Source organism: Hibiscus syriacus, unplaced genomic scaffold, assembly GCF_006381635.1.
Source record: "Hibiscus syriacus cultivar Baekdansim isolate YM2019G1 unplaced genomic scaffold, ASM638163v2 tig00005459_pilon, whole genome shotgun sequence".
Taxonomy (NCBI): domain Eukaryota; kingdom Viridiplantae; phylum Streptophyta; class Magnoliopsida; order Malvales; family Malvaceae; genus Hibiscus; species Hibiscus syriacus.
In genome coordinates, this window is record NW_024062058.1 from 2152415 (window position 1) to 2175401 (window position 22987).

At 35.8% G+C, this 22987-nt stretch overlaps 3 protein-coding genes and 1 pseudogene across 3 annotated transcripts; 1 reads left to right on the top strand and 3 right to left on the bottom strand.

Moving 5' to 3' along the window:
• Positions 1–359: 359 nt before the first annotated feature.
• On the bottom strand, positions 360–2570 carry LOC120199478. The gene is made up of 5 exons (XM_039200538.1): positions 2432–2570; positions 1995–2167; positions 1775–1888; positions 1169–1347; positions 360–678 (listed from the first exon to the last, which is right to left on the bottom strand). Exons 2-5 carry the CDS (start codon positions 2061–2063, stop codon positions 360–362), a joined length of 681 nt encoding a protein of 226 aa, XP_039056469.1. The 5' UTR covers positions 2064–2167; positions 2432–2570.
• A 2545-nt stretch (positions 2571–5115) lies between these two features.
• LOC120199653 (uncharacterized isomerase BH0283-like) lies at positions 5116–6610 on the top strand. Its single transcript, XM_039200688.1, has 6 exons — positions 5116–5201; positions 5288–5485; positions 5552–5869; positions 5963–6124; positions 6205–6288; positions 6381–6610. The coding sequence occupies exons 1-6, from the start codon at positions 5172–5174 to the stop codon at positions 6486–6488; spliced, it is 900 nt and encodes a 299-aa protein (XP_039056619.1). The 5' UTR covers positions 5116–5171; the 3' UTR covers positions 6489–6610.
• An 826-nt stretch (positions 6611–7436) lies between these two features.
• On the bottom strand, positions 7437–11027 carry LOC120199412. Its single transcript, XM_039200502.1, has 4 exons — positions 10851–11027; positions 10700–10762; positions 7774–8044; positions 7437–7705 (listed from the first exon to the last, which is right to left on the bottom strand). The coding sequence occupies exons 1-4, from the start codon at positions 10956–10958 to the stop codon at positions 7554–7556; spliced, it is 594 nt and encodes a 197-aa protein (XP_039056433.1). The 5' UTR covers positions 10959–11027; the 3' UTR covers positions 7437–7553.
• A 1223-nt stretch (positions 11028–12250) lies between these two features.
• Positions 12251–20881, bottom strand: LOC120199479 (annotated as a pseudogene).
• Between the last annotated feature and the right edge of the window lie 2106 nt (positions 20882–22987).

The window sequence follows — 22987 nt, forward strand, 5'->3', positions numbered from 1 at the left end:
AAGTCATTAAGCATCAATTCAAAGAACAATCCAGCACCGACTATGGATAGCTAAAATAAATATAAGTTTCAGTATTCAAAGGAAGTGACCACATTCAATATTTTTATATATTTAACGCTGAACAAAACTTGTGCGTTTGTATTTGCCACAAAGAGATAAACAATGTATGTTCCCTGAAAAATGGCTATATGCTAAAGAAATGGAAACTGTGTCAAGGGATCAAGGTTCTCGGCACACATTGTTAGTAGAATAAAAATGCAGTCTTCAAAATGATATTTATAACCCGGGTTTTTTTTTTGGGGGGGGGGGGGATGGATTCCTACAATGCATCGTTGGTTCATATGGCTTCACTGTACAACTCAGAATTCAGCGTCTCTGTCAAAAATTCCCCATCCATCATCCGACAGTTCTTTGCCATCAGCTTTGTTTCTTTCATCTGATGATCTGCTTTTGGGTGATTGTCCATCAACAGATGGTGTCAGGCTTCTTTTCTTTGGGGTTTTAGCTGTTTCCCACTGCCCGGAACCAAGATCTGATGTGGCACTTTTCAGAGATGAACCGGAGGAGGCCAGGATGCAGCTGGTTTGGCTTGAGGATATTGATTTACTAAATAGAATGCGCTCATCAAACCTCTGTTTAAGCACTCGTATATCCTCACAAATAACAGAAATTTCTACCCTGCAAAAAGGATTAAAAGGAAATGTTAACCATTCTTCGTTTGATATTCCGTTCCTCACAAACAACAAATAATGATGTTAGCATGTATGATCCATTGTGGTAAAAATTCATACTCAACACCAGAGGCATGGCCATCATATATATAGCAATCATATATTTTACCGATCACCAGCTCATATTCTTATTATAGCCAACAAAAGAGCAGATACACTTTTAACAGGTTCCACTTCTCTCAGTTAACAATGTTCCGCAGACTCATAAATCAGACCTAAAATAAGATAAAATTCCATATGCAAATGGATCAAAATATATATAACCATGCAATAAAACTTACTGCAATGCGTCAACAATTTGACCGCGGTCCATAAGAAACTCATGTAACTGCAGTGAAGCAAGAAAATAGAATTAATAAGTCAAAACTATGTAATCTCTTTTAAGCTTTGTCAAGTCTCACAAAAAGTAGTAGAGAGTGGACTGAAATGAATGCTACCTTGGAATTTTCTTCCGCCTCCTGCCTTTGAATCGTGGACTCTTCAACCACCCCCACCATAATGGTTCTTGTTCAGCAAGAGCATTACGAGCAGATTCTTCTTTTTCCAGTTTTTCCTGCACTGCTGCTCTCATCAACTCCTGTGCAGCAAATTGTCGAGCTTTGAGGGTTCGACGCATCTGTCAATAATGTATACAGGAATTAAATGAACATACGACAAACTCAAAGTCTTTCATATCAATATCACGTTCTAGTTAAATACACCTTAAAAATCCACGGATTATCTAGCACAAGCCACTAACCAACTTATTCAAACATGATTATGTTTCAATTTTCAAGCAATGGCTTATTATCTCAGGATTAAGAAACTCACTCGAATATTGGTTTATGGAAGAAAAAAAACTGATAAGAGTTTGTTCTGTAAAAAGTTTCACTTCTCCATATTCCCACCACATGGACAAAAATATCAATCAATCAAGATCAGGACAGTTGATGATATACATATAACTGGATAGACAAATGATCCATATCATACCATATAATTTGAAGATAAGTTTTGATACTAAATATCTACTAGATGACAAATCTAATTTGTTCCAAGATTACCTCATCAAGAATGGAAAGAGATTTATCTCTTTCATCTGATAAGCTGAGTAAGCGATTTTCAAGCTCCTTTACTTCAGTGACTAGGATTGCCTTCTCCCCATATACTTCTGCATGCTACAAATTATAAGCAAATGGAAGAGTTTTCATACTAATTAAAGAATCACCAAAATGCATTCTATTATTGGTAACTAAAAGATCCAGTCATTAACAAGTGCACAACCATGTCATTTGCTTCCTTTGCATGTGGCAGCATCTGTTTAAGTTCCTCCACCTTGAGGAGAATTTCCATGCCCCACTTGCAGCTTCCTCTTTTGCTTGTTCTGCAGCTGCCTCTTCGAGTTCAACTTCTTTCATCAAGTTCATAATAGACTCCATGGTCTGAAACAAAATTTTCTACACCAAAATCTGATAAGTTGAGAATTCATCCTCCATAAATACAACCAAAATTCAAAAGAAACAATAAACTATTTTTCATATTAAAATGCTTATTATATAAGCAAAAACATCAGAACCTCAAACTAAGTTAATTGATAATGCAAAATTTGAATGATAACAGACTAAGCAGTAGAATTGCTAATATCGCATAGGATTCGTTCTCATTACCAAACAGCCTCCAAAATCAACAAAAGAAGGTAAAAAGCTTCAAGCAAAAAGTACCTTGTTACTTTTAGCATCTTCAATGATCTCTTCAAGTATATTGATTCTGCATGTTTGATTAGTTCTACTAACAACAGGATTGAAGCTATCATCCTCAATATCACTCATTTCACCAAAGCAGTCCTTCTGGGATTTAAAGTCTACAGAACCTTTTTCTTGTTTCTCAGATGAATAGAGTGAATCACATAACCACTTTCAAAATGCTGATCAGTCCTCACGCCTTCTGGAAATTGTTCTGGAGAATATAATGGAACCACCAGACCAGCAGAATTTTCTTCACCTACCATGGCTCCATTTGATGAGCTGGTTCTGCACAAATCTCCATTCAAATTCACGGGTCCATCAAAATTTTACTTATCATTGGAGCTGCTGCTACTACCAGCTGTCTCCAAAAGCAAAGTTGAGTCATCAGCCGACTTGAATTGTGAAACCTGGGGAGTCCTGGAAAACACATCTTCAATGTCTGTGGTCCGGTATTGACTTCCTCGGTTTCAAGATTTGCATGTAGCATAGAATTATCAACCTTTGATGCAATCAAGTTTAAACTAGATTTATCTTTTCAGATTTTAGTACTCCCCAACAAAATCAATTCCTCGGTTTCAACATCAGCAGCCTCATTATTATTGTTCTCATGGAATTTTGAACCAGCTGCCATATTTGGTGCTTCACTTGTTTCCAGCGATGGTTCTGTAGAAGAGCATGATCTTTTTCCAACCAATACCTTTCGCCTCGTCAACTGATTGCTTTCTTCATCTGCAGCTGCATCTTCAAAAATCCATTTATAATACTAAACAGGTCAATAGATCAAGGAGTAAAAGCCAATATGCATCTAATAGACATGCATATATGAAGTGGCATTTATCCTCTAATCCAAAATATAGACCTGACAAAGATAGATAAATAACTAAATCGTTCAAAAAATTTCATGATTTTGGAAAACCAAGAACATAAGAAGCCTGAACATGGTGCAGAATAAACCAAGTCCACTGCTAAATCATGAAAATTGGTTGCACGTGAGGACTCTGGTTCTGTGAGGAAGAACTGGCAACCACAGTTTTTTTAGAAAGGTAAGGTATAATCTCAGACAGAACAATCTCAGCCGCGCTGCATTAACATCCTTAGAGTTCTCAATAGCAACAGCTTTTAGAATACGAGAATCAACCAGTGCAGAAGGTGTAAGAAAGCTATATTTCAAAGGATGTTGGTTATATTTTCCAAATATAGAGTTACAATTTAGAAAATTATAAAGAAGATTTAAAGCTGAAGCAGCAACATTTTCTTACACCAGATGATTTGGGGTCACATTCAGACAACATTTTCTTTTGGTAAGAAACATTTTCAAAAAATTATACAAAATTTGCCCCAACAAAATAAATAATTAAATATGTGTGATGCTTGTAAAAGACACATATTTACTCTAATATGAACACGAATAAGTTAACACGACAAAAATACATATTTATATGTCTTATTTTTAATCATTCAATGAATATATGTTTAAATTTTTTTATTCAAACACTTTAAATTTTTTTATATTAATGTAATATGTAATTTGAGAATCTCATAGCTAAAAGTGTTGATTTTGAGTTGTCAAATACATAACTTAAATTTGATAAGACCCATATTAATACGAGAGTCAAATATAATTTTTAATAATCGAGTCCCGAGTATTTTAAAAAATAACAATTGACGAAATTCAAGACATAAGTCTAATCAAGTTCAATACTTGTCTTTAATAGTTTTAAATTAATATTTTTAACCATGAGTTTCTCAAATCTTCACTTTGTTTAACTATGTGTTTTCCTTCTTCAAGTATTTAAATATAATATGTTTAGCTGAGCAAACATATTTGACCGATTAATTAAAATGTTTATATTTGTTCTTTTATATTCTTTTAGATCACATGTTGTAGACTTATATTTGTACTTGTGCAACACACATCATGTTTGTTTGTTTTTTCAGACGAAATTTATATAACTTTTTTTTATATTTTTGACATTTTTTCCTTTCATATTGACCTACTTTATGACCAAACTCCGAAAGCCTCTTTACTTTGCAGAATACAAATCAAAGAAATTAGGGAAAACTAAGTTAAATTTGGTATGAATTAGGGTAAAATACACCATTCTTCACTTAGTTTTATTCTCTCATATTTTATTCACCGTATTTTTAAGTTTTATAATTTACTCATAGAATTTTTAAATTATTCATGTTTTGATCGCTGTGAATTATTTTATTAATATTTTTGTATAATATAGTATTTTTAAAATTAATTAATATAAAAAGTAATTTTATTATTATTTCGAAGGTTGATAGTGGTGACGATAGGTGGCGATTATTTTAAGTCTTTATAAATTTAATAATAATAAAATATTATTTTATTATTTATTTTAAATTATTTTTATATTAAATAATAATAATAAATTCTATTTTATATAAAAATATTTTAAAACAAGAGAAATTTAAAAATTTAATGAGTAAATTAAAAAATTAAAATTATAATAAATAAAATACGAGATAGAATAAAATTAAGTAGATACCTACAACGAAAACCAGGAAACGACAAAGAACCTTTGCTAACCCCTTTCGTCAAAGCTCAGTAGAGTTAGCACATACTTTTGTCTTGCTCTTAAAAGTAAATGTTTTAGCTTGATTGCTTTCGTCTTCAGCTTTGATTCATCTTCTTGGAAAACAAAAACCATCTTTCCCAAGTTCATCAGATCTTTGGTATCCCAATAAAATGGCTAAAAAAGCCGTCAAATACTATGTGGTAAGTTATCCGTCTCTATTTGTGGTTAAGTACTTTGGGTTTCCGATGGAGTGAATTTGAAGGGAGAGTTTTGAAATCACGAGCAGGTTGACGCGTTTACCGACTCGCCTTTCAAGGGAAACCCAGCAGCAGTCTGTTTGCTGGAGGAAGACAGAGATGAACAGTGGTTACAATCTGTGGCCGCTGAGTTTAATCTTTCCGAGACTGCTTACTTGACTCGGACTAATGGCTCCGATTCTCAAACTCCCAGGTTTCGTCTTCGATGGTTCACTCCCGTCACTGAGGTCAGTTTTTCTTCATTTCTAATTGAAGCTTGTTTTGTTTATCATTAAGACTCGAGATTTTGGCAGGTTAGGCTTTGTGGACATGCAACATTAGCATCTGCTTACACTCTCTTCACAACTGGGATGGTAAATTCGGGCATAATTGAATTCGAAACACTAGCCGGAATTCTTACTGCTAAAAAGGCTCCTGATTTCAACTCACCAATCGATGCCTCCTCTCGTATCGAAGACCCACAAAACTGCTTCTCTGTCGAGCTGGATTTTCCTATAGTTCCCTGCACCGAATTCGATCCTACGGAGGTTTCGGTTTCAGCAATCTCCAAAGCATTGAACGGTGCCGATATTATCGACATCAAGAGGGCAAAACCAGATGATAATTTCCTTGTAATTGCTCTCTTTTCTTCTTTTTTTTCCTCTTGGGAGTTAGGACGACCCTTGGTGTGGATATTATTATTACCAACTTAATTGCATTTGCAGGTTGTGCTCCCATCTGCAAAATCCGTCATGGAATTAAAGCCAGAGATCGATGACATACGTAAATATGGTGCTGAAGGCGTAATTGTTTCAGGGGCTGCTCCTATTGAGTCTGGGTTTGATTTTGCTAGCCGATGCTTCTTCCCAAGAAATGGCATAGATGAGGTCCTTTATTCTCCCTTTCTTGTGTTATGTATGCATATATGTTTGGATCTAATTGCCATGAATGAATATGTACAGATCAGGATCCTGTGACTGGTAGTGCACATTGCACCTTGGCACCCTATTGGAGCAAAAAGCTAGGGAAATGTGATCTCATGGCGTATCAAGTACTACATTAACCCCGTTTTACACTATCATCATTGAAATTCAAGTATACGTCGTTGGTTTACCATACATTGAATTGATTGTGTGCGTATAGGCATCGGCTAGAGGTGGAATCCTAAGCGTTTTTTTAGATGAGAAGAATCAGCGAGTGCTACTGCGAGGAAAAGCTATCATAGCCATGGAAGGCACTCTTATGGTTTAGAGTTTGTGCCTTAATTCTGGTTTATGTATAACGTTTTTACAATAAAATCCCTTTTAATGTCAATTTACACTATCATAATTTACAATTTTACTTGAATAATAGAGTGATAAAAAATTTGCTCATATAAGAGTAGTATAAATTATTGGGTAAAGTATATAAATAGTCCCTAAATTTTTAGGGTGCTTGCATTTTGGTCACCTAAACTTTTAGTTCGTTTTCATTTCGGTCCCTGCCGTTACCTTCCGTTAGATTTCGCTGATGTGGCACTTAACCTTCCCGTTAACCTTACCTTTTTTGCTGACGTGGCTTCTTCTTCTTCTTTACTGTCATTTTCTTGCTCATCTCATTTGGGAAGCTGCTCATGAAATGGCCGCCGTTAAGAACAGCCGCCTCACTCTGAAACTCGGAGAGACCAGCATCTTCTTTGGCTTCAATTGTCCTCAGAGATACAACATCCGGCAATGTCTCTGCAATAAAACATGTTTTTTTTAGGTTTTAGACATGTTTTTTCACCAATCTGTTGATCGAATATTGAAATAAAATACCAGTGCAATCAATTTTGGGAGTGGTTAATTCCTAACAAATCCTTCAAAAGTACACATTATGTTTATATATAATAATGGGTATGCAATTTATTTCCCTGAACACATTAAGCTAAATTTAATCTTCGTAAAATAATGGGTATGCAATTTTTTTTCCTTTTTCTTAGTGCATCTGCCCCTGCTTTTAAAATATATGAAATTCAATCATCATTTAAGAATTTAAGAATGATAATTTGACTCAACCTGATCTTATAAAATGTTAAAATTGTGACATGAATGATCTGATATTAGTTTGTTGAATGGAACAAACTTTTACATTGCTTGAACATGATTTTCTCCATTAGAGTTGTAATTTTACAAACATAATATGATGCAGGGAAAACCTTAGTAGTGGATGACCATACAAACAAATCAATGACACGACTTTTTTCACTAAAAATGGGGGGTAAACCCCTTAAAAAAAACAGAACAATATGTCAATGTAGCAGCTTTATAAATACAAGTATCCGTGTTGCAGATGAACTTAGTAAGTCCATTCATCGGGAAGAAACATGTCGGCCGCCGAAGAATTTTCATTTCCGCTAACGCAACGTTTGGATGATACATCCTTACCATTTTTATTATCGAATGAACTCCACTCTCCATCTCTTGCACTCGTACTATTATTCTTGGTATCTGCAAGAAAAAAAAACAATGAGTTTTGTTTTAAAGAAGAAAAAGGAAGAGTTAAAAGTGAGGTAAACCTCTGCGAGGAGATATATGGAGGCCTAATTGATGAACATTGAGGTTGAGAGCTTGAACGACCCGGGAAGGGAGTAGCACCGGAGAGCAAGGTGGTCGTCTGGATGAGTGGGAAGTGTTGTTGTACTGAGTTTGAGGAAGGAAAACGCCTGTGCCGGTTGATTTATCACCGGAATGAAGGAAAAACGCCTGCATTCCACCACCTCCTCCCGGTGCCCAGTGGCCCCAGTATCTTGGTCTCTGATCATGCCTTCTCCACCTAGTCTTTGGGTGCTGTTTATAATAATAATAATAATAAGCGTAAAGTATAGTAATGGTCACTGAACTTTTCTAAATATTTCATTTAGGTCCCCAACTTTTAAAATTTGCAATATAGTCCCCCCAACATTTAGTCTATTTGCAATATGGTCCCGAAATAACTGTTGGGGACCATATTGCAAGAGAACTAAATGTTTGGGGACTGTATTGTAAGTTTTAAAAGTTGGGACCTAAATGAAAGCTTTAGAAAATTTCAGTGACATTACTATACTTTACCCCTTTTTATTAATGGAGAAATGCAGGAGGGGAAGGGATATTGTATCATCGTTTTGGAAAGAAACTAAATTAATAACCCAACAACATCCCTTGTCTTTTCAAATTCAAGAAACTCCGGGATTCATGCCATTTGTAAAAAGTTGGATTTCACTTTCGTTTGACAGCTGATCCACAGTCAGAGAATTAAATTACGGTTCTATATAGATTTTCCAGGAGAGATGAGTATATTCTGTTCTAGACTTTAAAAGCTTTCTTCTTCTCTTTGTTTTCTTCTTTCGCAAATATGGAGTCTTCCGAGGTCTGTGGGGGCAACGAGGAGTGTCACAGCAGTGAATCGGGGTGGAAAATGTACATTGGTTCACCCTTACACGGCGGCGGTGAAGACGGAAACGACGGCGGAGCCAGTGAGGAAGGTGACGGTGGTGTGTCTGGTGATGAAAAGGATGGCGATTTTCATGAAGGTGTTGTGGACAGCGATGATTCAATGGCTTCCGATGCTTCTTCAGGTCCAAGCCATCATTTTAATTGAGTTGAAGGGAATGAAGATAAGAAGCAGACTGGGAAACAGAAGCTCGGAACGAAGAAGACAAAGACAAAGACAAGGAAGGCACTGCTCCTCGAAGTGGTTCCAAGTTAAGAAAAACGAAGTGAAATCACTTGTGTTTATGGGCTCCATTCCCATGTGGCTTTTTTGTTAGGGGAAAACGAGGGTTAGGTTTACAAGTGTTCTTTTATCTAAACTCTGGTGTTTAGGCGTTGAATCAAGAAATATAAGCGGCCATTAATGGTGAATGAACTGTAAGTATTTCAGTTCTTTTATCTTTAATGGATACTTAAAGAGTTATTTGAATATTTATTAGGGTAAAGTATAGTAATGGTCACTGAATTTTTCTAAAGTTTTCATTTAGGTCCCCAACTTTTAAAACTTGAAATACTGTCCCCCAATATTTAGTTCGTTTGCAATATGGTCCCCAACAGTTATTTCGAGGACCATATTGCAAACAGACTAAATGTTGGGGGATCATATTACAAACAAACTAAATGTTGAAGGATTGTATTGTAAGTTTTAAAAGTTTGGGGACCTAAATAAAAGCTTTAGAAAAGTTCAATGGCAATTACTATACTTTACCCTAATAATAATAATAATAATAATAATAATAATAATAATAATTATTATGTTTCAAATACAAATGTAGTAAGAAATAGACTCTAAATTACTTATGATCCTATTTACTTTTATGATCTTTAAATATTTTAATGAATAATTTTCTGTCTGTTTCTTACTAGACCATAAATTATAGGGTAAAATACACATTTAGTATCTAAACTATCACTTTTATTCCATTTTAGTACTAAACTTTCATTTTTTTTCAAAATCATACCTAACGTTTACTTTTTGTTTTATTTTAGTACCTCACCGTTAAAATTTTGGGTACCAAAATGAAACAAAAAGTCAATAGCGGGATATTAAAATGAAACAAAAAGTTAACGATGAGTATTAAAATGAAAAAAAAATTAAACGTTAGGTATGATTTTGAAAAAATTAAAAATTTAGGTACAAAAACGGAACAAAAGTGATAGTTTAAGTACTAAAAAACCATAAATTATATTATATTCTAATATATTTATATGTCAAACTTAATTTATTATTTAAAAAATAAATGTAAGTTTATTGTTAAAAATATTATGAATAATACTTATTTTTCTTATTTTTATTGTTTTAACAATTTATTATATAAACACATGTTAAGTATTTTATACTTCATTTTATTTATTTTTTACATATTAACTATGAGATGAAGTTATTTTTTCTCAGTTCCTTCTGTTTGTTTGTTATTTTTTATAAAAAGGAAAGAGTTTGGAGCGTAATGAATAGTCAGTTGTTCATTTTGTAATTTTTAATAGTCGAATGACTCAACAGTTCATCTTGTAATTTTTAATAGTCGAATGACTCAACAAAGCAATCTCTAAGTCAGATAATTATTTTTTAATTCTTAATAATCAAGAAACTTAATAAAATAATATCCTATAGTTGGGGTCTCCCATTTGTATATTTTACCCTAAATTTTATATTTATATTGGACACGTGAATACTACTACCCTTTGAAAAGAATGGAAAATAAACCAAATTAGGTAATAATTTGGCATCAATAACAAATCTTAAATTCTACCAAGTCAACACAAGAGACACTTGATTATTCATCCCCATCCAATAATTCACGGATTCTTGAAATTTTCTCAGAACTTGAGTCATCTAAATGAAATACCCAGCAAATACCAACTTATATTTCTCAAGAGTATAGGCGAACTTTAAACTTCCACAGAGAATCATCATCGTTTCGAAAAGGAAAAGCAAACGAGAGAAAGAGAAAGCAAATATGGATGCATTAGTACCGGTGATAAAGGCTCAGTAGGAAGCTTTGAACGATGGCGATGATAATGGTACTTAAAATCATCCTATAAATCAACAACAACAAATCAGTAATATATATCTTTTATAGAAGAGTAAGGGTTGGATCGGATGAGACTGAAAGAATAGAAAGACCTTTGCTTTATTTGTTTCTGATATTGGTTCATCAAGAACATGAGAAGGCAGCCATGATATTGGTTCTTCAGGGACGACCTCAAAATCCTCGACGGCGGCAACCGCCATTGTCTGAAACAGGCAAGGAAAGACAGGACGGAGGGTTTTGAGCTCCAACTTTTAACCTGCAAGTTAACTACTGAGTGTTTACGTTGGGAAAAATATTGGGAGAGACGAGCAATATATAGGAGCTCTTGGCGTTGGGGTTACTTTCTTGTTAAAGCGCGTAGAGCTCTCTGTATTTTGAGTTGGAGAATCAAACGACGGCGTTTTGGGTTTAGAATTTGACTTGGTTTGCGACTCCAATTTACCCTTTTAGCCTTTCCCCTCTATCAATACTTATTTTTATTTTAATTGTAAAACTTGTGATTTTAGATTGTTGACAATGAGGTTTCGAAAGCTCCTATTTAGTCCGGACATTTGAAGGAAAAGAAATTTCATTGGAAGGGCATTTAAGTATTTTTGATGTGATAGCCAATAAGAAGCATGAAGGTGGGTTGGGTTGGGTTGGGTAAACTCCTCTTCCAATATCGTTGGAGCAGTTAATTTAGCGAACATATGTTCTTTTCATGCGACGTTTTTTTCTTTGTTCAGTCAATGTATGGAGTTAAGAGTACACAAATTATTCCGGAATTAGATACAGCGAGTTTTTTTTTTCTTTCTAAATTCAAATTCTACCTAATCAATTTTATAAAAAAAAAATTAATAAAAATATCTAATTCTATTAAATCGATCGGATCAAAATATATAGGATATAGTTTTTATTTCCCACGGCCACCCATAATCGTCTTCTTAACAACCGCACTAATCAACTTGAAAATAGAAATGTTTGGCTTAGGGAAGCTCTATTTCCTCGTACTGGCAAACGTAAACCTTAGAACAATAAAAGTGATGATGTTGGTCAACTACTGCTTGCTTATTCTGCCGGTAAGCCTGATATTTTATGTTTCATTTAGCAACCCAAACTAGTCCATCAATATCACCATTTTAGTACTGTAATAGAATCAAGAGTAAAACACATATTTAATCACCAAACTATTCCCGCAATTTTATTTTGGTCATCTAACTATTTTTTTCTTCAAAATCATACCTAAATTTAGGTATAAACGTGAAAGCAGACAGCGGCGAACAAAGACGTGGAAACCCAGATTTCCGAGAGCATATCTTCGGTTAATGTATCGTGTGTTTTGTTTTATTTGGTATGGGAAAATGGAAGGGTGTTTAATCGAGTTTTATGGTTGCGTTTGTTGGACTGGTAATCAAGCAAGGTGGTGATATGGAGCTGCCGCCGCCGTGTCAACTGGGAAATGGATTACACTCCCCGGTTTCAGTCCAGTTATGAACTTATTCCTTCAATGGACCTATGTCTTCTTTGCAACTACTTGTTTCGGCTTCCGGTGGTGCAGTCTCCTTGCTCTACCACTCTGGTAAAATGCCTTGTGTTGAAGAAGATGATGACCTATGGGAGAAACTACCAAAGCCTTTGATCCCCCGTGTTTGCTTCCGTTCTCGGTTCCTCTCTTCCGTGTTAACTTCAAACACAATATATAAAACGTTGTGCAATTTTCAATCAATTAAACAGTTTGACCTATGGCAAAGGCTGTCCCATGGACACCATGGGGTCCTTGATTTGAATCCTCCAAACCCCTCTTATAGTTCAAAAATGTTTTTCTTTTAACCAGTTGGTGATACGATTAAGGATCAAATATTTAATTATGTCAATTTTATTTAACTGTTACATCACTACCCCGATTAAAATGGTTTATGATTATAGCACCCGTGTAATTTACCCTAGATTAATATGGTTTATGATCATAGTTCATTGGTCACCCGTGTAGTTTACCCTAAATAATATACGCTGGTTTGGAAGGGGAACAAAGATGCGTACACCTTTCAAAGTGGCTAACGTTTTGGTACCGCCTAATGTTGATGCTTCCCCTATGTTGAAATCTTCTTTTACTAAGCTGTGGAATTTACAATGCCCTTCGAAAATCCGAATTTTAGTATGAAGAATGCCCTTTAATTTGTTGAGCTATGTGGTTTGGTTGTTTTTAGGTGTTTTCCCAACTGTGTATGTACTCTTTTCCTTTATTTATTTAAATCTAGAGATGTTTTTAATGAGACATACAACTCGATTTCGATCTTAATAAATAAATAATTTATTGTCGAGCAAAAAAAATTATACCTACAATGCTTAATTTGTAAAACCGCAGAATATATAATTCAATGCTATGCCCTAGATGTAAGCTGGAATGAGAGTCTTTGGAGCATGCCATTCGGGATTGTCGATTTAATCAGGATGTTTGGTCAAACATGGGAGTTTCTTGGCCTAACAATCTTAATTCAGCTCAGTTCTTAGACTGGGTTTAAATGTTTCTTGGTTTTTAGAGAATTGCAATCAGAAATTACAAATCACAATGATTATTACATTGTGGGTTCTTTGGTTTGCAAGAAATAAACTTGTAAATGAGGGTTTCGATCAAAGTGTGACAGATTTGGGTACCTTCTGCAGGAGCTTCCTCCAGGAAATCGGTTCAATTGCCTCCACTTTCATCATATCAGAGCCCCCGCACCGCAGCTTCCTGGACTCCTCCCACTGAACCCACAGTGAAAGTAAACGTTGATTCCAGCTACAATACTGCATTCCATAGTTCGTCTTCTAAGGTGGTGGTGGTGATGAGAGACTCTTCAGGCCAGATTCTGGGTTCTTGTGCACAAATGAACACACAAATCCCAAAATCCCTTCGTATTATAATTCTCTTTTCTGGCATCTATGCAATTTTTGGGTTTATGTTGCACATATGATTTTGTAGGGTTTTGGGATACTGAATTTTAGTATGGATACTAATTTTAAAATACATGCGATATCATATATTTGTATCATTTATTATTTCTATATCTAAAGTATTTTTGCGCATGTCATATTTTATATTGATGACTTGCTACTATTTTTCTCATGAGTTATTTTGATTCGTCATTTTGTGTGTCATTTATTACAATCTTTTAAAGAAAATATAAATTAGGTTTTGAGAGATCAAATATGAAATCTATGATAAATTAACACTTAATCGCTAGTCCGCTACTACAAATTAAATAACTATTAAATAAGTAAAATAATAATATTCAGATTAAACTGTGTTTTGTGATTGACCAAATTATTATAGAGGCGAGTTCAAGTTTAAACAGCCCGCTTTTATGACCTAATGCTTCAACGTACATAGCTTGCAAGTTTAACACAAATGTGGCAGTCAAACAGAAACAGAAAATATCCAAAATATAGTCAGGACTAAAGCAGCCCACTTTTATAACCTGATTTCCCACTCTGGACATCGGAGTGTTGGAAATAAAACACTCACACAAATAACTTATATTGAAACTCAAACAAATATTACAAGAGCACTCTCACTCAAAAACAAAAACTACAACTTACTCTTGTAGGACTTTGCTTCTTCACTCACTTAGAAGCTCTTAATTTTTCTTGATGCTTAAAACTAAAATGGGAAGGGGTATTTATACTACTCAAGAACAATCATACACCACACAAATAAACTAATTTAAACCATTACAAATTCAACAAATATCTAACTCTCACCTAACTAAATTGATGTAAGCAATGACATCATTACTTAAATGATGTAAGCAATGACATCTTTAATTAAATGATGTAAGTAATGACATCAATTTAGTTTGGGTTTGGGTTTGGGTTTAGGCTCCCATAATGGATCAAGTTTATGATCCAACACCCCCTTAAACTTGATATCGTAACCCCTAGTAGGTTCCTTAATCTTAAGAAGTCTTCGATGGTCAGTGGCTTGATAAAAATATCAGCAACTTGATCTTGTGACTTCACGTATTCAACTTCCACATCTTTTCTTGCAACACACTCCATTATATAGTGGTAGCGAATATCAATGTGCTTGCTTCGATCATGGAATACTGGATTCTTCGCTAAGGCAATGGCTGACTTGTTGTCGACACAAACCTTGGTAGGCTCTTCTTGTATCAAACCTATCTCCTTCAATAGATTTCTAAGCCAAATTGCATGACAAACGCATGAGGTAGCAGCAACATATTCCGCTTCACAAGTGGACAATGTGACAATCGGTTGTTTCTTTGACATCCATGTGAACGTAATATCTCCCATGGAAAATACGAATCCAGTAGTGCTCCTTCGATTATCTATGTCTCCACCCCAATCACTGTCGCTATATCCAACAAGCTTGTAATCGTTAGAAACTGAATAGAACAAGCCAAAGTCAATTGTACCTTTCAGATAGCGAAGAATTCTCTTTGCGGCTTTAAAATGGGTGGTTGTTGGAGATTCCATATAGCGACTAACTAATCCAAATGCGTGAAGAATATCGGGTCTCGTGCAAGTTAGATAGCGTAGACTTCCTACCAAACTTTTGAAGAATGTTGGATCTACACTTTCGCCTTCTTCATGTTTGGTCATCTTGATCCCGTATTCTGCCGGTGTGCTTATTGGCTTACAGTTCTCCATCTTGAACTTCTTCATTATCTCCTTTGCATAGCTTTCTTGTGAAATGAAAATTCCATCATTTTGTTGCTTAACTTCAATGCCAAGGTAGTACGCCATGATCCCCATGTCTGTCATCTCGAATTCTTTCATCATCACATCCTTGAATTCATTAAACATGCTTGGGTTGCTTCCAGTGAAGATCAAATCGTCCACATAGAGACACACGATCAAAATATCTTCATCTTTGATCTTGATATATAGAGCATGCTCGTAGGGACATTTGTTGAAGCCATTCTCTTGGAAGTACTTGTCGATTCGGCTATTCCATGCCCTTGGTGCTTGTTTTAGCCCTTAAAGAGCCTTCTTCAACTTCAACACCTTGTCTTCGTGCCCTTTGACTTCATAGCCTGATGGTTTCTGAATGTAAACTTCCTCTTCAAGAACTCCATTTAGGAAGGCAGACTTTACATCCATCTGTTGTATCTTCCACTTGTTTTGAGCTGCCAAAGAAATGATTAGTCTGATATTCTCCAATCGAGCAACAGGAGCAAATACCTCATCATAGTCAATTCCAGCCTTTTGACTATAGCCTTTAGCAACTAGCCTCGCCTTGTGCCTTTCAATCTCTCATTTGGCGTTTTGCTTTGTTTTGTACACCCATTTGACACCTATCGCCTTATGTCCCTTGGGAAGTGAGGTAAGTTCCCATGTGTCATTCTTCTCGATGGCCTTAATTTCTTCATCCATCGCATCTCTCCATTTCTTTTCTTGTATCGCTTCTTGAAAGCTCACTGGTTCACAATCGGTAAACATACAAAATAATGTAAAATTATCTTGTCGTTCAGTTACCTCATAGAGATCTCTAAGGCTTCTTGTGCGTTGCACAACTCTTTCACTTTGACTCCCACTTGACGATGACGAAGGTGATGAGTCTCCTTGAGTGGTTGATGTTGGTGAAGTGGGTGGAGTTGCAAGCTCTTGTTGATATTCATCTAGTTGTTCCCTCATTGTCTGCTCATCTTCTTCAAATTGAGGAAAGAAATTGAAGTCATCTGTATGAGAGTTAAAATCACATTCTCCTTCTTCGTTGAAGACCACATCTCGACTAATCACAAACTTTTTATTGTTTGGATTGTACAACTTGTAGCCCATCGAATTAGCATCATAGCCGAAGAAGATAAAAACTCTCGCTTTTATCATCAAGCTTCGTTCTTCTCTCGTCTGGTACGTGAACATGGGCTATACTTCCAAAGGTTCTCAAATGGGAAATGCCAGGCTTTCTTCCACTCCATGCTTCTTGCGGTGTCTTTCCTCATACACTTCTTGTTGGAGATCGGTTTGTCAAGTAGACTGCACACGCTACTGCCTCCGCCCAAAATTCCTTAGGTAGTTTCTTGCTTTTGAGCATGCTTCGTGCCATGTCGAGGATTGTTCTGTTCTTTCTTTCTGCCACACCATTTTGCTGGGGGATCTAGGAACTGTCATTGGTCGACGAATTCCATTTGCTTCACAGAACTCTTGAAACTCCCTGGAAGTAAATTCTCCACCCCTCGATCAGATCTCATGGCTTTGATCTTTCTACCGCTTTCTCTCTCCACTGCTGCTTTGAACTTCTTGAAGACTTCAAAAACTTATGAATTCTGTTTCAAGAAATATACCCAGGTTTTTCTTGAAAAATCATCAATGAAGAGAAGAAAATAGTTACTGTTACCGAGAGAGCTCGGCTTGATCGGTCCACACACATCGGTATGGATGAGCTCGAGTGGCTTCTTGGCTCTTGTCTCTGACTCCTTTGGAAAGCTTTTCCTGAATTGTTTCCCAGCTAGACGCCCTTCACAAAGCTGGTCAGGATGGTTGATGCGAGGTAGTCCCTTCACCATCTCCTTCTTAGATAGCAGCTCTAGACCTCCAAAATTGAGATGCCCAAATCGAATATGCCAAAGCCATAATGCATCTTTATAGCAAGCTTTCAGGCACTTTGCAACATCATTTTGTATGTTGATCAAGAACATTATATTCTTTGATATCGGTACTTTAGCAATGAAGTTATTCTTATCATCTTTTATAGAAAGATTATAATTCATGTGAATATCATAACCTTTCTCTACCAGTTGCCCTAAACTTAAGATGTTACTTTTCATATTGGGCACATAATAGACATTTGAAATAAATTGATGCCTCTCATCTTTCAAACAGATAAGAATGTTACCTCTCCATTTCACTGCTATTGTGGAATCATCTCCAAACGAAACATTTCCGCTTACTGACTCGTCTAGCTCCACGAACATGTCTTTCTTTCCACACATGTGATTGCTTGCACCACTGTCAAGATACCAGGAATTTGCTTGGCCACCATCAATTTCCTTTCGTGCTAGAAGAAGAGTTTCTTTGCCATATGTCTTTTCCTCCACGTAGTTAACCTTCTCCTCAATTTTTTTTGTTGGGAGCTCTACATTCTGAAGCATAATGCCCAAACTTTTGACAATTATAACATCGAACTTGAGATTTGTCATGCCTTGAGTTCGGATTGATTCTTCCACGGCCTCGTGTTGAGCTTTCTCCTTTCTCATAGTTGTTGTTGGAATTGTTTTTGTTGTAATTCCAGCCTCGTCTACGACCTCGACTTCCACCTCATCCATGGCCTCTACCTCTGCCTTGGCCACGTTGGTTTCTATCATTGCGTTGGCTTCCATGCATATCTTTGAGTTGCAGCTTGAGGAGTTGCTCAGTAAACTCATGCTTCTTCTTATGCTTCTCTTCGTATGCTTGCAATGATCCTTGGAGTTGCTCGATCGTCATTTCTTCCAAGTCTTTAGTTTCTTCAATCGTCACGACGATGTGCTCAAATTTGGGATCCAACGAACGTAATATCTTCTCTATTATCCTCACATCGTCTAACTTTTCACCATTTCTTTTTAATTGATTAGAAACATCTACTACTCTTGAGAAATAATCTGAAATAGACTCAGATGCTTTCATGTTTAAGGATTCAAATTCACCTCTTAATGTTTGGAGATGAACCTTCTTCACTTGCTCGGATCCTTTGTAAGAGGTTTGTAGCTTCTCCCACGCTTCCTTGCTAGAGCTTGCACTTGAAATCTTTTTAAAACCATCATCATCTAATGCTTAATAGATGAGGTAGAGAGCCTTCTTGTCTCTCTTTCTTGAATCCTTCAAAGTTGTCTTTTGATCTGGTGTAAGAGTATCAAAAGCATCATCATCCGCAGGCTCGTTATAGCATTTCTCTATGATATCCCACACATCTTGTGATCCAAGAAGTGCCTTCATTTTGATACTCCAATTGTCGTAGTTGTTGAGTGTCGGAACTTAGAATGGTGCCATACCATTTGCCATATCTCTCAATATAATGAGATTTTGTAAAATCCGATTGCACGGATGAATCCGGAACGCTGAAAAAAACTTTGGAGGGACTTGAACAACTCGGTCAAGGGCTCCAACTCGGCTGACTCGGCTCAACTCGGTGAGTCAATTCGATTTTCTGGCAGCAGTCTTCCGGCAGTGCGTGGCGGTGCGTCAGAACTTAGATTGAGAAAATTCTGGCGGCGTCGGATTCCTCTCGTCGAGACCTTCGATCTTTCCAACTCGCTCTGATGCCACTTTGTTGGAAATAAAACACTCACACAAACAACTTTTATTGAAACTCAAACAAATATTACAAGAGCACTCTCACTCAAAAACAAGAACTACAACTTACTCTTATAAGACTTTGCTTCTTCACTCACTTAGAAGCTCTTAATTTTTCTTGATGCTTAAAACTAAAATGGGAAGGGGTATTTATACTATTCAAGAACAATCCTACACCACACAAATAAATTAATTTAAACCATTACAAATTCAACAAATATCTAACTCTCACCTAACTAAATTGATGTAAGCAATGACATCATTACTTAAATGATGTAAGCAATGACATCTTTAATTAAATGATGTAAGTAATGACATCAATTTAGTTTGGGTTTGGGTTTAGGCTCCCATAATGGATCAAGTTTATGATCCAACACGGAGGAGTCGTCCCCTACCCCATGGCATCGGTAAAAAAGAAGTTATTCATCATAATCAGGGCGATAATCTCCATCTGATGACAAATAATCAAAATAATCATCATAAGCATCGTTCAATAACTCATCATCCGAAATTCCATGTGGATAATCTTCATCTGATGACTCAAAATCATAAACTCCTGCATAGAACTCATAATCATGAGTCGAATCATAAGGGCGCCGTATGTTTTTTATGCGTTCGACTCATGTTTTCTTTAAGCTCCCCCCTAGACGAACATTGAAGCATTGACGCAAATCAAGATATTCGAGGTGAGGACAACCGTCGAGAATGGCCTGCAAACCTTTATTTTGTCAAGTCATTCCCCAAAAGTTGGAGGCGGCGTAATTCAGGCATAGTTTGAGCAATAGCTAGTGCCTCATCATCGGGTGCATAGTGGAAACTTTTGCCTCGCACAAGATTGTACTTGAATGATTTCAAGAGAGGGCAACTGCGACCGATAGTTTTCAGAGCCTGTTTCGAAACGGGATATATGAATATTTCAAGCTCTTCCAGAAACGGAAGTTTTGAAGCTGCTTCGCTTAACCCTTCATTTGAAATGTAATAGCACGAAAGTCGAAGACGCTTGAGATGGATAGACCTGTGAAAGGCAGCGTTCGAAGGATAAAAGAAGACCATATTTTTAGTACTGTAATATATAATAAAAATAAGAGGTGACAGAAAAGTATAAATGCAACCAAACAACCATATCCCTATTGAATGTTCATCTCTCTACTGAATGTACATGCTGAAACATCATTCTGAAATTCTTCAGTAAGTAATTGCAATTGAAGCTACGAACGCTAAAAACCCAGGCTATAAACACATCCACAAGTAAATATCGCATACGCATTGAAAATTCATTGAGGGTGAGTAGTGGTGGATCTAGAAATTTAAGAATAGATTTAAAATTTTAATTTTCTTTTCTTAAAATTAATGAGTATGCAAAAATTTTATTTATTTTTTCCTTATTACATTAAGTTAAATTTAATAACTTTTTTAAAATAACTGCGATGCACTTGGCCACTAGTCATGAGACAAAGCACGAATTGTTTAAGAACGGTGTGCATAAATAAGTTCGACCATTAATGCCAAAAAAAACAGTTGGAACTTGAAGTTATATATATATAAAGAAACTTTACCGCTCAGAGATATAAGACAGAAGTTCATCGGGACCAAAATTTTCGATATTAATATCAAGCAACTGGCCGCAGCTGCGATCGACGGCGTGGATGCACATCTTCTCGGGGTCATATTCCATGTTATGTAAATCACCCAAGTTCCGCATGTCAATGGATTTCCACATTGATGGGTCTTTGGAGATGTTTCGCCACTGAGAGCACACTTTTTGGGCGCTGTTGAGGATCCCAATTGCACCTAGCCGAGAGAAAATCGACGCCGTCACGTCCTGCGGCAGCTCCAGCCAATTGCGAGTTTCGGCAGCGGTGCTCATCATTCGATTCCTTTGGAGGATTTTGTCACAATGACTCAAAAAGAGGCGATTGGAGGAAAAGGCAAAACTTTTGTTTTCACTTGCCAGTTAAAACGTACATGGGGTTTTTATAAGGGAAAGCTGCCCCAATTAGTCATCCAACTATCACTATGTTTACTTTTGGCCACTAAACTATATATTCTGTAACGTTAATCACTAACATGACTTTTTCTTTATTTTTGCTTTTTTTGGGCTACAAAGATGAGAAACGACAGCGCTTAAACTATCTTCTTAAGAATTCAATCCCGATACTATCAGCGTGGAGTAAAGGAAGGATCTCATCAGGCGGTTCTTCGAGAATCTACGTTCTCTCTCCAGATTCAAGGCCCTTCTTCTACAAAATAACATGACTTTTTCTTTATTTTGATCATTGATTATTAATTTTTTTGTTAAAAATTAACATAGACGACATTGTGACATGGTATTATAGTAATTTTAAAATAATTTAATAAATTTAATCATCAATATTTGCATTATTTCAATTTGATCTTTTAATTCTAAATAATTTAATAAATTTAACCCTCAAATAAGATGATGACACGTGTTATCATTATATTGGTTAAAATTAAAGAAAATATGAATGAATTTAAAGGGATCAAACTTAAGACCTAGGGGTAACAATATTTAACTATCACACCAAATTAAACTATGGTTGATACAAAGTTCAAAGATCCATCCAGGTAGTTGTGGGCTAGGTAAACAAGTAGTAATATTATATCTTCTGGTAGAGAATAGTATAAACAGGGACAGACACAAGATTTCATGTCGGAGATAAATTTAAACTTGTAAAATTCAGGGCTTGAATGCCTCTAATGGTCCATCCCTGAATACAAATCAGCCCCCCCCTCCCACAGTTTTCTTTCTTCGCTAACGAAAATGACAAAAAGTTCTGATAATGAAAAAAGAGAGGAAGAAAATGACAATAAAAGTCATTCGCATCACACTATTTAACTATATATATTTTACTATCCGGTTCGTCTACCTGCCATGTGACCGTAACTACTGTCCAGCTTCACCTGCTGGGAAGAAGAAAAAAAAAGAACTTGAAAACCCAATATTATTTGAGGCGCTAAGATTAAGATCCAAAAGATTTTGCCAATCAATCTCCATTCTCCACTCTCCAGGCTGACCGCATGATTCATATACGTTCAACTAATCCAGCTAATATATGATGATCTACTTTGGAAAAATGAAGTAACTATATTCTGAAGTTTGTGTCCGGTGGGAGGTTTTGAATTAGACTAATATATATAAACACGGTATTCAGAGCTGGAGGATCAGTGATGGTGTTTCTTGTTGGGTTCTCGCAGTCCGTACATGGGCATTTGCTTTCATCAATCACAAGATTTTTCATGTGCACGATAACATGTTTACTCGGATTTCCAAGGGCATTACGTTTTATTACCTAGTTCGTTCGTAATTGCGCAAACTTGAAAAGCCACAAAATTATAACCATGCCTGTTTTTTCTCATTGTACCTTGTTACACAAGGTTTTTAATTGTTTAGGGTAAAATATGTAAATAGTTGATCGATTATAGGATTTTTTATTGAGTCTTTTGATAATGAAAAATCATTAAATAAAAAAAATTAGTTGACCCTATTCCCATATATAATGGGGTAAGGGGAATGTATGATAGTAAGATACCCCGAACACCAGGTTGAGAGCAGTTTCCATAGAATACCTCAAGGTTAAGAGTCTTACGCTCTACCAACTGAGCTGGACGGACAATTGTAAAAAATTATTAAATGATGATCAAATTAAAAAAAGTAATAAGATGGTCGTTGCGGTTTACATATTATGCGGTAGTTAATAAAATTGATGTAATAATAAGTGAAATCATCAAATTTTGCATTTGTTTTAATTTGATCTTAATTCTAAAAATTTAACCCTCAACATATTAATATTCTTTCAATTTGATTCATACTAACACTTTTACCCCGATCAGAGTCATCCTTTAACACTCCATGTTACATCCTGAAAATTGATATGAAATCTTTCTGACTTCGATTATCGAATTTTTTTTGGCGGTTTATTTAAATATTCTATCTCTTTGAATGTGTTTTCAG